The sequence below is a fragment of the Pleurodeles waltl genome, chromosome 4_1 (assembly GCF_031143425.1).
Source record: "Pleurodeles waltl isolate 20211129_DDA chromosome 4_1, aPleWal1.hap1.20221129, whole genome shotgun sequence".
Taxonomy (NCBI): Eukaryota; Metazoa; Chordata; class Amphibia; order Caudata; family Salamandridae; genus Pleurodeles; species Pleurodeles waltl.
The window spans coordinates 1,006,614,283-1,006,630,917 of NC_090442.1; the positions used below are offsets into that span (position 1 = coordinate 1,006,614,283).

At 40.1% G+C, this 16,635-nt stretch overlaps 1 protein-coding gene across 3 annotated transcripts in view; it reads left to right on the plus strand.

Annotated features, from left to right (window-relative positions):
- The window catches only part of SRPK2 (SRSF protein kinase 2), a 516,420-nt gene extending 500,357 nt beyond the window's left edge, over positions 1 to 16,063 (plus strand). For all 3 annotated transcript variants that reach the window (XM_069229855.1, XM_069229857.1, XM_069229856.1), the window contains 2 exons: positions 4,323 to 4,415; positions 14,387 to 16,063. In XM_069229855.1, the coding sequence (XP_069085956.1) occupies positions 4,323 to 4,415; positions 14,387 to 14,571 (278 nt within the window). In that variant the 3' untranslated portion in view covers positions 14,572 to 16,063. The remainder of the gene's footprint in view (positions 1 to 4,322; positions 4,416 to 14,386) is intronic.
- Positions 16,064 to 16,635: the final 572 nt, after the last annotated feature.

The window sequence follows — 16,635 nt, forward strand, 5'->3', positions numbered from 1 at the left end:
CCTTCCAGCCAAAAATTCAATAAAACGCAAGAGCCCCCATCTCTTAAGACTTCATGGAAATGCCCCACTATTTGAGAAAATACACCAGTCAATTTTCATGAATACAAAGTTTAGCTAGGCTGCAGTTAGTTAAATCATATTATCAACAGTCACCAAAGGTTTTTATGTATAGCGCTGGGAGGCCTTGGGGTAGCTATGCGCTCTATAAATTTTCAGAACATAACGTACACATCCTTAATAGCTGATATATATACAGGGGAACTCACTACACATGAAACATGATTGGCATATCCATGATGTATTTTTAATTACTTTTCTGAGGATACGCAAAAACAGTAGCTTTGAGATTGTATTTCCCCTTATGCGTTTCGTACATTTTTGTAAGTCAGGAACAGACCTGAACATTACCTGCTTCATTACACAAAACAAAGTGGCTTCTGCTATTAACGGCTTACACACTCATACAGTTTTCCCAGTCACTTAGAGGCAAGCCCCAATAATGAGAAGCCCTTGACACAGTAACTGTCTGTGTCTGCAGTCCTTTTCTGTTGTTCCTGTGAGGTAGGTTCTCGATATACCATGAAGTTAAGGGCTGTATGTCGCCCTCCTCTTTCTTGCAGGTGTGACTTTTAAAACATATTAGCACCTTGAGGTTTTAAGGTTGGCAAAAACCTTTGAGAAAACATGCTAATCAGGACTCTTGGAATAACTGTCCTCGTCCAGTAGGCAGCTACACGTGGGGATAAGAATCATTTAGGAGAATGGGGGTGATTAAAGCCTACATAATCAAAAAAAATATTCTTCAGGTGTCGCAGGAAACACAAAGTGGCAGTATCATAACCTGTAGGGAGTTTACTAGGGCAGATTCAGGAAATAAATTCTCTTAAAGAATTTCACCACTGCCAGAAAGTTTGTCACATAAAATTGTTGCCTGAAGCTGAGCCTAAAGATCTCTTGCAAAAGAGACCCGTGCATGGGGACTACCAAGTTGTCCAGGAGTAGTAGTCTATTGCTACTCCACACAATAGGGATCAATTCCCCTTGTGCAAAGATTTCCATGTGACATGTATGAACCAAGTAGTTGTGGACAGAGGTTTTCCTCTGGTTGCATCACTGCAAGCTATTTTGAAAGCCCATTCGGTGCACTTGAAGGGAACGTGGATGGAGGGCTATCCAGGGAGTTGAGAAGAAATAGAATCCATAATTGTGAGGAGGGCGGCCTACATGGAGCAGGGCCAAATACCAAAGTTATATTAGGTAACCTCTCGTAGCAAACTGGGTTGATTGAGAGACCGTACACTTAAATTTTTTAGAAACAGTGCAGGTGAACTAGCATGGGCACATACAACATCCACGAGCTTCAGAAGAAGCTGATGTGTTCTTGAGAGTGTTAAATTAAAACATGTCTGCTTACATGCAACACAGTTACAAAAGCGTGTGACGGGAATAAGCTAGAGCGTATCCCAAAGTGACAGATGTAATATGGTATGATGGCATGTGACTTGCAAAGGTGAGCAACACCAAAGACACACTGATTGAGAAGAGTACATTGCCTGGAAAAGAAGAAAGCATAGCCTGGGATAGGCTCGAGTGAAACTTTCGTAAGTGAACAGGGAAGAAATGTTGGCAAAGCCATTAGTCTTGGCCCTTTTTAAATGAGCAATGACATTAACATGTTCATTACCTTAAAAGCTACAATTCACATCCTCCTGATGCAGACAGCCATGCCTTAGGAGGTTACTGGAGGCCCCTCGAGTTCGACATAGGGGCTTTATGCAGCAGGTATCAGTAACGTAAGGTGTTATTACGGCTGTAACTTGTCCCCTATGCATGGTTGTCGTAAGATTGCACTGTAGAGGTGGAAGCATGGTTTGTAGATTTTGTAGATTACATATGGTATTTTAGGCACGATAGGTAGTATTGGTAGGTAAGGTGATCTATGTATGGAAGGAATGTATCATAGATGTATTGTAGTAGTCTAGTTTTGGTAGTTTAGGTATGGTTGCTAAATAGGTAGAGTAGGTCAGTAACTTATGGTATGTAATTTATTGTAGTTAAAGTAGCCAAGTATGGAAGGTAGATGAGTAGGTGTAGAAGAAAAGCATAATAGCTTAGGTATGGAAGATATAACAGATTAGTTATGGTAGTTTGGTAATTAAGTTACATATGGTGGTTAGATATGGCAGATATTGTAAATTAAGCTCTGTAGGTAGGCACAAAAGATTAGGTATCGTAGGTAGATAGATTAGGTAGATATGACAGACTGGTATGTTTCGTTGGTTATGGTAAGACCACATTTTTGTCAAATATATATTTTTTAAAGTGCTTATTAAAGCATTTTCCAGAGTTCCTGCTTACAAATATTAGCATTTTTAAGGAGAAGCATACACACTTACTGCTATTAATAAAGTACACATTTTGATTATAGAGGAGTGGCTTACTATATTTGAAGCGGTACATTGTTGGTACTAGTTGCTTACAATTCACAGCGTGAAAAACATGGTTTAATAATACAAGTGCATAAAGGTGATTTTGTAGTAATAACAATAATGGCTAAACAGACTGCATGAATCACACTTAAGATGTATCCTTCAAAGAAGATTGTTACGACTTTGAAACAAAAAATAACTTTGAAGTGGTCAACTTAAAAGGAATAAACACCAAAATATTTCATAGTAGATATTTTTGTGAAAGGCCTGCCTTCAATCTTTAATTTGTGAACAAAAAAACTGTAAATCCAACAACATGATATCATGACAACAGAGTAAAACAAAAGAACATGCCAGGGTGTTTAGTTAATAACATTGTGTATTTAACATACAATAGGCTCAAGCATAGAGGCAACAAACAGTAAAGCCATAAATCAGCAATTTGAAATGCTGTTGTGCAATCAAAGTAAATATATCAAACGCAATCTGGGTCTCCGTTTCAAGTTACAAATGACATTGTATCTACTAATCTTCTTTCTAGCATGAACGCAAATGGGATGACATAAGCATCATGAAAATGCCTTTGCCTTGGCAACGCACCCATCAAAAGAATGGCAAAGTGTGAAAAACAGATGAAGGATAGTGGCTGAAAAGGGCTAACTCAAAATTCACTCTTGTACTTCTTTATACATTGTTGTATTGAAGATGAGCACTACCTGCGTGTACCAAGACCTAAAAAGGGGAAGACTGTCCCAGGCATTTTAGGCGTGCAGGGGAATTTGGCTCAGGGGTATGTGTGAGCAAGGGGCTGTAAAGTAGCACTAAGAAAAAAGCATTGGCTAAGCCATTATCTCTTGCCTATGCAAGATCTATTGGTTTTGTCAATGTTTGTTGTTAAAGTAAAAAGAAAAAAGGTGTTATGACGCAGACAGTGCTGGCCGTGTCAGCATATTTTTTTTCCAAACTTTAAACGAAAGAACAAGAAGTGGCATCAACAAGCTTTGGCCAATTAGGAGGCAGTAAATAAGAGAGACAATGAAGCCAACAAATAGTAAGCAATGGGGAAGCTCCGAGCCCCTTATTGTATATAATACCTCTTGCAGCAACAGCATGTGCACTGTTGGCATGCAAGGCCTAACAATGGGAATCACGAAATTGGATTCCAAAATAAGTTATATGATTATATCAGAAGAGAAAAAGAAGAAAGGAACATACTATTTTGGGTAACACAACGGGTGTACCATTAAATAAAAATAAATAAACGGAATATAAAAATACATAACCAGGTATTTAATACATGTTGCAAAGATACAAGAGCATTGCTTATCTGCTGACAATTTAGCAGGAAACAGCAAAAACGTGGTTGGTGAGGCGTTTTAGGTAACTGAATGTTTTATGAAGTCGTCATCTTTTATGACAAGTTTGTTTTATTTAAATCTTTCCGGTGGCTGAGTTAGCATCAAAGAAATACCGCATGCCACCCTCCATGCCTTGAATTAAAATAAAATACTACATACGTTTTCAACACTGAATTTAACAACCATTTTGCAACCCTACAAATTTACAAATTATTTTTTTACTGAGTAAGTAATTTCTTGTGAACAGATTATTTCATGCTTGTATTTATGTGCTTGCCAGTTACATGCTTTGCTTGAAATACCTTCTGCAGCTGCAAAAAATGCAGCATGCACTGTTCTATTTGCTGCACCTAAAGATACCAAAGATCTGTTGATCCTAGTAATCTTTGCATGAGTTTGTTTGCAAATATTGATCATTTGAATCTATTTGAGATTACTTTTTTTTAAATAACTCTTGTTTTTTTTTTCTTTCTCTTTGTTTCCCACGCAATCCCTCCCCCTCATTTCTATATTCACCCTTTACTCTCCCTCCTAGACCACATAGCACACATCATTGAATTGTTGGGCAATATACCGAGACAGTTTGCCCTGTCTGGAAAATATTCACGGGAATTCTTCAATCGCCGAGGTAATATCATGTCATTTGTAATATCTTTGTTGTCATTAATTTTCTTAAACTTGTTAGATGTAACCACAATGTTAGTAAATTTGGAGTCATGACTTTGGAGGGTTTACCCCCGTCCTGTAATTTCTTTCATTGCCCAGTTCCATTTATACCCACAGTATTTAGACGGTCTGTGTCAGACCTGAAAATGTTTCTAATTTATATTTAACTTCGTTTTATAAAACACGGGCTCATCCAAATGGATTCAGATTGGGTCCATTGTGAGTGGTATTATGCTTGAGGTGCAGGTCATGCTCTTTTACATAGGGACACTGTTTGAATATCATACAATAATATGTCTTTCATACATCTAGAGTTTCAGTTTACAGTGTATAATACATCTTTTCTTTTTTTTTTTTAAGTTTCATTACTATGCAGTATGATTAAATGTCATCCTGTTTCTGTTATTGTTTCCTTGATATACATAAGCTAAATTTTAATACTCCATCTTAAAAATCATAGGAGTTGTATTTTATGTTGAGAGGTGGAAGGCTGTAGAGCCCAATTCAAAATTCATTATGCTACAGGTGATCAAATACTTCTTTTGAGGAAGTTTTGCAGTCGTTTTTTGAAAATGGGGCTGATTAGTGCATTTCTGATGCAAGTAGGACCTCAATAGAGTAGCTATTCTTCTGGCGAACCGAGTGTCCAGATTAAGTTTGTAACCTGCATCCTTCTGAGACTTTGAGTTTATTTTATTTTTTAGGTATTTTGGGATCTTCAGGTCAGATTCTTTGTACGTCAAACGGGCTGTTTTAAATAAGCCCCTGGCTTCAAGAGCTAGCCACTTGACACATGATGAGACAGGTGTAATGTGATCAGTGTTTTTGCTTCAGAAAGAGGGATGTTGCATGGAGTACAATGTTTAGTGAATTGAGCCTTTTTTGAAGACTAGTAAGGAGGGAACACATTTTGTTTGAACAGGAGATGGCCTGCCGTTTTAAGCTATTGATAAGGGAGGATGTGAATAATTGTTTTTTTTTTTTTTTAACTTGCTGACTTTGTCATGGCTTATATGTGGTTTTAGCAAGAGAAGGTTTTCTTCGATTATGGAGCCATTCTTAGCATAAAATTTGCATGTTTTTATGCTTTTTTTGTGTTTGTGGAGCAGTTCTGTTTCTGCTAGGGGTCAAAAGGAGACATTCTTTCTATGCTGCATTGAATTTGAGATATCTGCTTTGTGTCCAATGCTGAATGCAAGTAACTGCGAGTTTACTTTTTTCATGGAATCATAAGATCAAAGCTTCAGATAGAACTACATATAATTGACAAACAATGAAAGGAGATGTTGAGTTGAGACATTAGATCTTCTAGAAGTTACAGATACAGATTGAAGAGCATACCTTTGTGGCATAAATTGAAGAGCATACCTTTGTGGTATACCGCCTAGTCCATGTTGAGATTGCATTCTAATTTTAACCACTTGTCTAGTAAGCCTTTTTCTCCTAGAGTATTAAGCCATTTTTAAGACATATGGGATAGACGTTGGTTAAATCGTCACAGCAACTTTTCCATGAAAGGCATCCATGCCAAATGTGTGTTCTTTTTCTACCCACTACTTGTGAATTGTAAAAATACCAAGGGTTTATGATTCACCGAGAGACAACTGGGAAAATAGTCCCAGTATAACTTGTTTTCTAAAGATGGTTTAGCATGCTAAGATCACCATCTTCACAGCTTTCAGGAGGAATCCAAATTTTTACCACAGTTTTTGTATTTTTCTAAGTTGTAGTCCATTTTTCTTTTTGTGGTTTCATCCTACTTGCACTTCATGGTAGAAAAGGTGTGAAAAGTATAGGTGAACCTGGCAAACTATACATTTCTGAATACAAGACAAAATTCTGAATTCAGCAAGGGGTCATTTATGTAGATTGCTCATGGTTTTCACAAAGAAAATAATCATTGAAATAAAAATAATCAGTATAGGTAGGAAAAAATAGCATGGTGACAACCTTTTCACCTGTAATGTTTTGTTGTGATGGCAGATTTACAAAAGTTGCATATTTTTATGTCCATCAGACTGTTTTGATTCCAGGTGTTTATAGGGCTTGTTGGTTGGCCAAAAAATGCGATACCTGGAGCCAACAACTGAGCTGCAGACTACAATGATTTTTCATTTTATACCGATCATGTAGTATTCATATGGTAAAAGCTAATGAAAAATGGGTTTCATGGAAACCTCTATATTTCTAAAAGGTGAACAAGATTATGAGTTTAGGAATAGTGGTTATTTGTACACCTCTGAATTAACTGTTACCTATACTATAATGTAATTCAGAAGATATTTGTAAAAATGTATTCTTTCTTGCACACTGGCTTGCATTTGTAAGCACATAATAGAGAGAAATCCATTTGTTAATAACAAATGTTCTACCATTCTGTGTTCCACACTTCTCCCACTATAATCTATAACCCATTGGTGTCAGTGGCCCTAGCATCCACAACAGGAAATGGCCCAAATCACAGCATGTAAACATTTCAAATTCCCCATCAAAACTGACCCTTTTAGGTGATGTGCATAGCTGTGGAATTTGGGCCCAAGCTCTGCCGCCACTGAGGGAGACTGACAACTAGACACCCAGGGATCTCCAGTGTGATCTGATTTGGGTGAATCCCACCATTTTTTCATACCCAGAACTCCGTGTGAGGGCGTCACCATGCCTATTAATCTTACATCTGAATTTGATTAACATTCAAGCTTATTCCACTACTTGTCTTGGCAGAACAAAGTTTTGCGAGGCCATGTTCAGGCTATTTGGATCTTTACCAACTCTGTCTGGCGTACCTTTGGGCCCGAAGAAGCCAAAATACTCTTCATGGGAAGTACTACCAGTGGGTTTGTCCTCTGAGCCAGTTGGACCCACCGAATCCACAGCTCGGCCTCCTCTGGCTCCCTTTCCGACTGTGTCTGGCATCTCACTCCACAGCGGTTCCCAGAACATCAACGCTGATGCAGACCACCACCATGGAATGAAGTTTCCATTGTGATCGGACTCAGATTTGGAGCCATTACACCGCGACCGAAGCTGCACTCTGCTTCCATCAAAGCACCGCTTCCTCCACTTCACTTGTCACCCATATAAGGAAGGACATATACAGTGCATTTCTTATTTGGCACAGATTTGGAAAATGGTTACGACACAGGTGATGAGATTGGGCAACCATACCATGAAGAAAATGAGTCTGATGACTTTCAAGAACCCAGTGCCCTAGGTACTTCCCCCTGAGTCGGGCCTCCTCAAACCCCCTTGCCCTGCCACTGAGAAGAACTGTGTTGTTTATCCAAAGGGGGCATTGAGAGAGTCCCTTCACCAGATGTACCCTTTGGTTATTATTTCTGCTACTTTGTTGCCAAAGGATGGAGGCCTCTATACTATTTTACACCTGCAACCTCTCAATGCCTTACTCCAGAAGGAAAAGTTCAAGATGCTCAAACTAGCCCATGTATTGTCTGCCTTCGACCTTGGATGCTCATCCTGCAGGCCCATTGGCACTACTGGCTGTTCATGGTGGAACAGGACAGTTTTCACTTTGTTGTGCTCCACTTTGGCCTGACCACCACCCCTTGAGGTTTCATGAAAGTGATGGCAGTGGTAGCAGCATGTCTTCAGAGGTCAGGGATTCCAGTCTTCCCCTACTCGACAGCTGTCTTTTGAAGGCAGGCTCACCCCAGGCAGTCATCTGCCTCCTCCAGACTATTGCAAACCCTCTGTCATCTTTGAGGTCTACTACCAACATGCCACAATCGCATCTGACTCCTCCTCAGATGCTCCCCAGCATTGGAGCCATTCTGGACACGGTTTGGTTTTGTGTTTTTCCCCTGGAACAGAGACCAGGATATTTGGGCTATGATCCTGATCTTTCAACATCTTTTCTGGATTTCAGTGAGGTTGGCTCGAAGTCTACTGGTATAGCTGGCCTCCTCTATCCTTCTGATCAAGCACGCCAGCTGGCATGTATGGACTCTGCAGTGCAACGTGAAGTCTCAGTGGTTCCAACATGAAAGTGACTACTCCAACCACGTTTATATATCAGAGGAGACTTTGAAAGATCGGCAGTGGTGGACACTGCAACGCAATTGGGTCACTGGCAAATCCTTTTTGCTACCCCATCCAGAGTTGACAGTAGTGACAGATTTGGTACTCATGGGCTGGGGTGGCCATTTGAGAGAGATGAAAATCAGAGGCTTCTTGTCTCTGACAGACGCCCTGCATCATATCAACCTCCTGGAGCTGTGGGCCATCCACTTGAGTTTGAAACCCTTAACTTCAGTCTGTCAAAGGGACGCTGATGCAGGTGCTTACGGACAAAACCATTGCCATATGATATTGCAACGAGCAGGACGGAGTGGGGTCCTGGACCTTGTGCAAGGAGACACTACGCCTTTGGAAATGGCTGGACCTCCAAGAGACCTTCCTGGTGGTGAACGACTTGGCAGGATCTTTGCATACCACGGAGGACAATCCTCACAGATCACAAGTGGCAGTTACAACCAGAGGTGGTTCAAGGTCTTTTCCACAAATGGGCAGAACCTTGGCTTGCTCTGTTTACGACCAGCGAGAACGAGCACTATTAGCAGTTGTGTCTGTAGGAGTTTCCAAGGCGACTTTCCAGAGGGGACGTATCCCACCTAGAGTGGAACTCTGGACTCATGCCAATACCTTTCCTGCCCCTAGTTCTGAAGAAGATCGGGAACAACCAGGCCCCAAGTCATCCTGTATTGTGCATGGAGAGTATGGTATCCAGAACTCATGGGCTTCAACATCTGCCCTCTGTTCAGTTTGCCCCTCCGGGAGGACCTGCTGTTGCAACAACAAGGCCAGGTTTCTGCACCCAGGCCTGCACAATCTCCACTGTCATGCAGAGAGGTTGAGCGATAATAGCTCAACAACTTCAGCCTTCCTCCAGAGGTACTGAATGCCATCTTGGTAACCGGACGTCTCTCGACAAAAACTGTATATGGCGGTCTTTGGGGTAAAATGTGTGGGTCAGTGTGGCACATGCCAGATTGACCATCTCCAATCCAAGATGTCTGGTGTTCTGTTTTTTGTTTTCTCTTGCCCAGCAAGGCCTTGCTTTGGGCATTAAGGGATACCTTTCAGTCTTTCTGTGGTTGTCTGAACAGTTCTCTTTGTTTAAATCACCATCTGTGGTGCATTTTCAAAAGGTCCCCAACACTTCCCAACCTACTCCCACCCCTTACTGTTGTCATGTCTCAGTGGGACCCTAACTTGAACCCCACATATTTGCTGAGCCACTTCACACTTTTAGCTTGTGGCACCTCACATCAAGACAATGTCCCTCATCGCCATTACCTCGGTGCAGCAAGTGAGCAAGCTTCAGGCTCTTTATGTTACCCGTATTACACCACCTTCTTCCCCAACAAGCTGATTGTGGAAGTTGGCAAAGGTTCTGAACCCCTTCCACGTTAGTGAAACCATCACCTTGTTTGCATTTTGTGCTTTGCCTCACCCCTTTAATGAGGAGGAGAGACTCCATTGCTTGCACCCCCAAAAGAGCGCAAGCTTTTACATCAATCATACCAAAGGACAACAGGTGGATGATCTGCTCTTTGTCAGGTTCAATTAGATGAAAAAAGGCAAGGCCATGCAGAAGAGGACCATCTCTTGTTTGATTGTGCTCTGCATCAAAATCTGCTACACATTGGCCAAAAAGCAGTCTCCAGAAGGTCTGCAAGGCATTTCCACCAGGGGCAAAACTGCTACCACTTTAGCACACAGAGTTCCTTTCCTGGGCATGTGCCAGGCGGCTACACTTGCATCAATGTATACGTTCAGGAAATTTTATAGGTTTGGCATTCCGCCCACGGTCCTACAAGACGTCTTGGTTCAGACCAATTCTTTGACCCATCACCTATTAGGTACTGCTTTATCTATTCAGAAGGAGAGGACTCCTTTAGAAGTCTCTATCAGAAGAACAAGTTAATTACATTTATTAATGCTCTTTCTGGTAGAGGCTTTAACCACAAATATTTCACGGATTCTCCCTGTTCTGTGAATTGGCCTCTGCCCATTAATAAGATTCCATGTCTATGAATCTGCACACTGGTCAGAGTCAATTTGCTGCTGGGTCTGTGCATTTGGAAGTGTGGCCAACTACGAAAGCAACTGATGTCAATGCGTGGGAGTGGCAAATATAGGCTTTTCACGTCATTTCCGAAGCGGAACGGCACCAGTGTGGAGCTGCATGGTGCCAGCTAGCAGCATGCAGATGTACTGCTCAAAGGTTTCTGGATCCAGTTTGAGGCCTATGGTATATTCCAAAGGCGAGGAATTAGCAGCATAAAGACAGTTACCAGAGGCAAGTATTTTTTTTATAATGGCATTTCCGAGTTGATAAAAACCCAGATATAGCCTGACTTCAAGATCCTGCACCCATTAATGGATATGTTTTTAAAACACATCTCAAATGAAGTGCCAATTGAGAGCTGAATGTGTTTCCACTTGAAATTGCCATTATCAGACTTAAACACCCTTTTGTGGTTGTTATGAAATGGCTAGACGTCTTGATTAATGATGTAAAATGCATGAATTAGTGTAAAAATTCTCTGTTCCTCAAGGATTGGAGTTCTCTATTTCTGAGGTAACACTCCCTGCTTAGTGCCTTCCTGTTCCTCTGCCTCTCAGGGTTTCATTAGCCACTGCCTCTTTACTTGACACATTCATGTGCCTGGTCTTCCTTGGGCATTTTAGAGGCAGGCGCCCAATTGGAGGATAATGTGCTCTCTTGATGCCCTTCTTCTCCTTCTTTCCTGTCAAAGAGAATGGTACACTTTTGCCATCTTTCATGTTGCAATACCTCTCCGATTCCCTCTTGTAAGGACCCTGGCATCGCCTCTGTAAACTGGTGTTGCTTTATCTCTATAATAATGAATTCTTCTCATTTCCATTCTCTCAAGTTCACGGCACTGACGTTTGTCAGATGATCCCTCCCAGAGGAATCCTAGGTACTAACTTCTAAACTAGAATGGGAAAGCATTGCAGCCACTTGTCACTGAATCACTCTTCTCCTTATTCAGTTTTAAAGTTGGTTTACCTACTCTGCGTATGTTTGTAGTCAGGATTTATATTCAGGATGAAACATGTTTGACGATATTGTAAGCTTCCTCAGGAAATAGATCCTCACTGTTGAGAATTATGATAAACTGCTACACCGTTGCTACTTCGTCCTAAGGACTTCCTCTAACCACTTGGTTCATTAGTAGTTCTAAAAGTAACACTGTTTTGCATTTCTTCACCATGCTTGCATAGATGGTTTGTAAAGTACCATGTGCCAAATGTACAAAGCCTTTTTGCATTCACAAACCCTGCAAATAGCAATATCACAGGGCCTGTGTTCGCAGTTACATCTGCAAATCATTGATCAGGTACTGGTCCCAGAATTCGGGGGCTAACTGATTTGTAAAAGGGAAGTGTCCTCTTGGCAAAATATTGGGAAAACCTTTATTTTTTATTTGCTTGGAAAGGGTCTCTCATAGGCGAAGTTGAAGAAAGTCCACAAGCTTTTTACCTTTACAGTGTTGGAATTTCAAACATTCCTGCCATAGGAGTTAAATTGGCACTGCACTAATACTTTCGGTTTGGTAATCATAGGCACATAAACACGTCAGCTCTAGAGTAATGCCTCTGCTTGGAATCCACTGCCATTTTGTCATTTCAGGAAATAACCTAATAAACATAAGGTAACTTTCATAATACTGCAGCAGTTTTGATCCATTTATGAACGGCCAACATTTTTGTTCATTTTTTATAAAATGTTTTTAGTCTGTTAAAAAAAAATGTCCTACCGAAGAATGAAGAGGTAGCATTTACATGAAAGAGCATGAACGGTGCTACTATCCAGGTTCATTACATGAGGATTTGAATAGTATAAACTTTTTAAATATTTCATATTAAACATTCACAAATAAGATTTAGGATATGTTCTCCACATTCTTCCTTATTTAGGCCCTCGGGAAGATTTTGAGTGTAACATCTTTCTTGTCTATATATATCCTTGAGTTTTATTCCCACAAAGTGACTGAAGTATTGCTCAGTTTTAAACAGGCTGTGTAAATCTTTTGTTGAGCTTCTGATATAGATCAGTGTCGTCGTTCCCTTGGATTTTTCTTTTTGCCGCACATATGAACATCTACTAAGTAAGAACTGGCCAATAACGTGCTGAGAGAACAGAAGCAGAGGAAGTGATGAAACAAAAGAATAATGTAAAGTACATCCGAAGGAGGAGGGATTTCTTCAACAAATATTTTCAGCATTTTCTTAACAGTGGCGGTCAATTTTGCTGACAGGAAGCTCTGGTTCCAGCAATAAAATACTATTGAAAATTATGCAAGGGCATATCTATACCAAATGTTCCAAGATGGCCTACATACAAGAATGAACTACTCAAAATGCTATTTATTTCAGGACTAACTCTTAATTTTCTTCTACCTGCAGAGCTAAACAAAGGTGTAACTGCCATATAGGCTGCACCCTGCGTAACTTACATGACACACCCTGCTTTTCAGAAAGACAAACCCCTATAAACTGTAACTTCACTTACATTGCTTTAGCAACTAATTTCAACCTACTTCCTAGCTCTTTAAACCTAGCCATAGTTCTTAAATGTCATAAAGAGCTAATATTAGATTTCTACTGCTCACATTCAGCAATTTCATCGAACTGCTGATGCTTTTTTTTTTTTGCAGTTTTTATAGCGTGAACTCAACCCGAAGGTATTGGAGCACTTCACATGAGCACCAGTTACGTTACACAAGGCCACATTTGTTTTTGTTAGGCGGGGGAGATGAAGTGATTTGTCCAGAATCACAGGTTGTTGAGCCGAGACCGGAACCTGGTTCCCCAGCTCCAAAGTCGGCTGCTATGAATGTTACGCCACATCCTGTCCCTTTCTTTGTATTATTGCTCCATTTTGAAATGTATCCTTGTCTATGAAAGAGGATCTTACTGTATTCTGATTAGTTGGCCATTGCCAGTACCCTCGCAGTTGACAGATACAAACACGGTTTTGTCCTGGTCGTTGACATCATAGATATGTAGCTAAAAAAAAAAAAACTGGCCTATTTATAGGTGATTGCATCCTACTATGTAGCCTCATTTAATGTACCGTTATTGGACTGTTGCGGATCGACTTCATGAGTTATTTTTATTTACTTCTTAGCCTTTGGATGAACCCAAAAAGGCCTTCAGTGCATTTTTCTTTGGAACATTGATTTGCTTTGAGGTTTCCATTTGTCTGTCTGTTACCAAGTGTCAAAGTGATTGCCTGACTTGTGAGGAAAAATTTAAGGAAGTCTAATCTAACAGAAACATACTTTCTGTCAAGCAATAACTTCCCAGAGCGCCATGATCTTGTTCTTGTTTAGACTTCCAGGCTAAATAGCAGGGATACGGGCAAGGAGGAAGATGACGTCTTCAACAATCTGTGTGCACTTTCTCAGAAAAATATGGACAGGTACTAAACCCAAGTTGGGTGAGCTGATGGTCCTTTCAACTAGATGTCTGCTAGAGCGAGGGCACCTCTTCTACTGCCCTCCCTCCCTGAAAGCATGCCAGCCCAACCACTAAATGGCTCAGTAGGAAAAAAAAAATAGTAAAACCGCCCATTAGAAGTATAAATCAGCATTTCACTATATCTTCCTCTAAAGGCCAATTCAAAAGAAAAATTATTTTGAAGTGGGATGTTTAAGAACGTCCGGGGCCATATTAAAAAAGCAGGAGGGTAAGAACTGAAAACATGCCTATTTCTTTTCTATTGAAGTGTGTGTGTGACTGTGTGTATAAAATATTGGTGCCACTCCATTGTGCAAGCCTTCAAATGTCTTCTGTGTATCAAACTTTTACTGTTTTGAATATATTGCAATAAAATAAGTATTTGATACATACACCTTTTATAGTGATACATTTGTTCTGCAGGAGAGCTTCGACATATTACACGGCTGAAGCCCTGGAGCCTATTTGACGTCCTTGTTGAGAAGTATGGATGGCCACATGAAGATGCTGCACAGTTCACAGATTTCCTGGTCCCCATGCTAGAAATGGTTCCAGAGAAACGAGCGTCTGCTGGAGAATGCCTAAGGCACCCTTGGTTGTCTTCTTAACAGAATTTCCAAATATACCATTCTGATCCAGCTACCACGTTCTTGTAATTCAGAGCTAAAGGATGATTGTCAACTGATTCTTTATTAGGATTATAAAGTGAGCTGGATTCAGCCTCAGACCATTTGTTTCGCTTCAAAGTACTGTTGTTTGACATTCTGCTTTTTGTGCACGATGGTTTTGGGAAGGGTAGTGTTGTTAGTCCTCAACTAGTAGTTAACCGACCTACTCTATTCTGAAAACACTCTTATATGTCCACCAGGCCATTGATGATGTTCCCCGTGTTGTGGCATTCAGATGTCAGATTTTTTGAACAGGTATTTTTTTCATGTGTTTGGCAGATTTTGTATCTATTTATGAAAACTGTTTTAGCAGATGACGAGTTACATAATTTACAAATGTAAGAGATTATCAAGTCAAACTTGAGAAATAAGGAGTGAAATGCATCTTCTGTCAAAGGGACATCATTTTGTATTATAGTGTACGTAACCAAACCTTGTAAATGTTTTTCCATTGAATAGCAGACGGGGGCTCCATTTGCCAAGCAAAGCTACCTTTGAGTGCTTTCGAGCCTCCAAAGCCGCATGTAATGGGTTAAAGCTGCTTAAAAGGTTGTTGTAAAATGTTCCTAGAACGATGGATTTGAAAGCAAGCTGCTATTGTTTTATTAATTCAATATCCCAAATAGCACTTTAAAGGGAGGCCAGACTTCTTCATTGTCTATGAGAATACCTTCGAGTTTAGCACACCCATTACCACTTTGCATATTTTTCAAAGTGCTTTTAAGGAGCAATAGCAATGTCCCTTAAAATGTGACGATGAAGACATGGTACCACGTGTTATTGCCTTAATTAAGCACTGTAAGTTGTACATTACATAATGTTCACATTAGCATGGGAACACTTTCCCTTTGTAGGATCGCTAAATTTATGAAGACAAAAAATATTTATATACATACATTATTTTCCTGTAACAGAAAAGACGAAATTGCAGGCTTAAATGCATTGTGATCTACAATTTTCAGTGTGATAGGCGTACTACTTCAACCTCAACCCTCAAATGTCGTTCTCAAAGAAAGACTAAGTTCATTCCGTATACAGTTTTATTTAAAATGTAAAAAAAAACTAGAAACATGTATTGCACTGGTTTTAATGTTTTCCCAGGAATTGGCATATATATTCCCTTTGCAGGTTACATGTAGTTTTGTTTGAGCATTCTCTTGGAAACAATATTAAAGAACCTATGTCATGGGCAATACAGATTTTAGAATGTAAATTATGGAGGTATTTTTCGCCTCTTTTAGAAGTGTGTGGAATGAATGTACGTTTATTTCTGGTTTTACACATTAATTATGGTGCAACTTTTTCTCCACTGCAGTTTATTATTAAAAAGCCTTTGCAATAACTAGATTGTGAAAATACCCCAGCGTTGTAACAGTAACCAGTTGTTGTTAAGGTGCTTGCGATTGTCTAATAAAAGTGATGTTTTTTCATATATTGTTCTCCTTGCAGTATGTTTGATAGGGTTGAGTACTACCCTACAAAAAAGTTGGTGGAATGTTTAGCGTGGTTTACAGTGAATTTTATTAAATAAAGTACATAGGTATTAAAGTAAACAACAACATTAGCACCATCTACTTCTTCACATGTGAATGTTTCCAGTGTGTCTGCAGGATAAATAATCTTTCTTCAGTGTGTACAGCGTCTGATGGTATCATCTCTTTTTGGCCATCATTGCCTCCTTCATGCTGACTTCGAAGATCCCAGTTCTCAGCTTGAGCTCAGATAACATATAGTTCATGCCATTGAAGATGGAGACATTTTTCAATCGGTGCAAGATGGACGTTGCCTCATTTAGCATTGCGAGGGGCTCCAGAGCATTTACCTCCCAGACTGAAAGTCTAATGGTTAGAGTGTGATTTTCGAGCTCTCAGATAATGGCAGGCGTTATAGCCAAGTTGAAGTGGTGTAGGAGAGTGGTCCATGTAGCGTGACTCACTAGTTGGCATGATTAACCATTCATTTTCCATTCTTATTTCATTCACTTGAATACCTCTGACCAAGGAT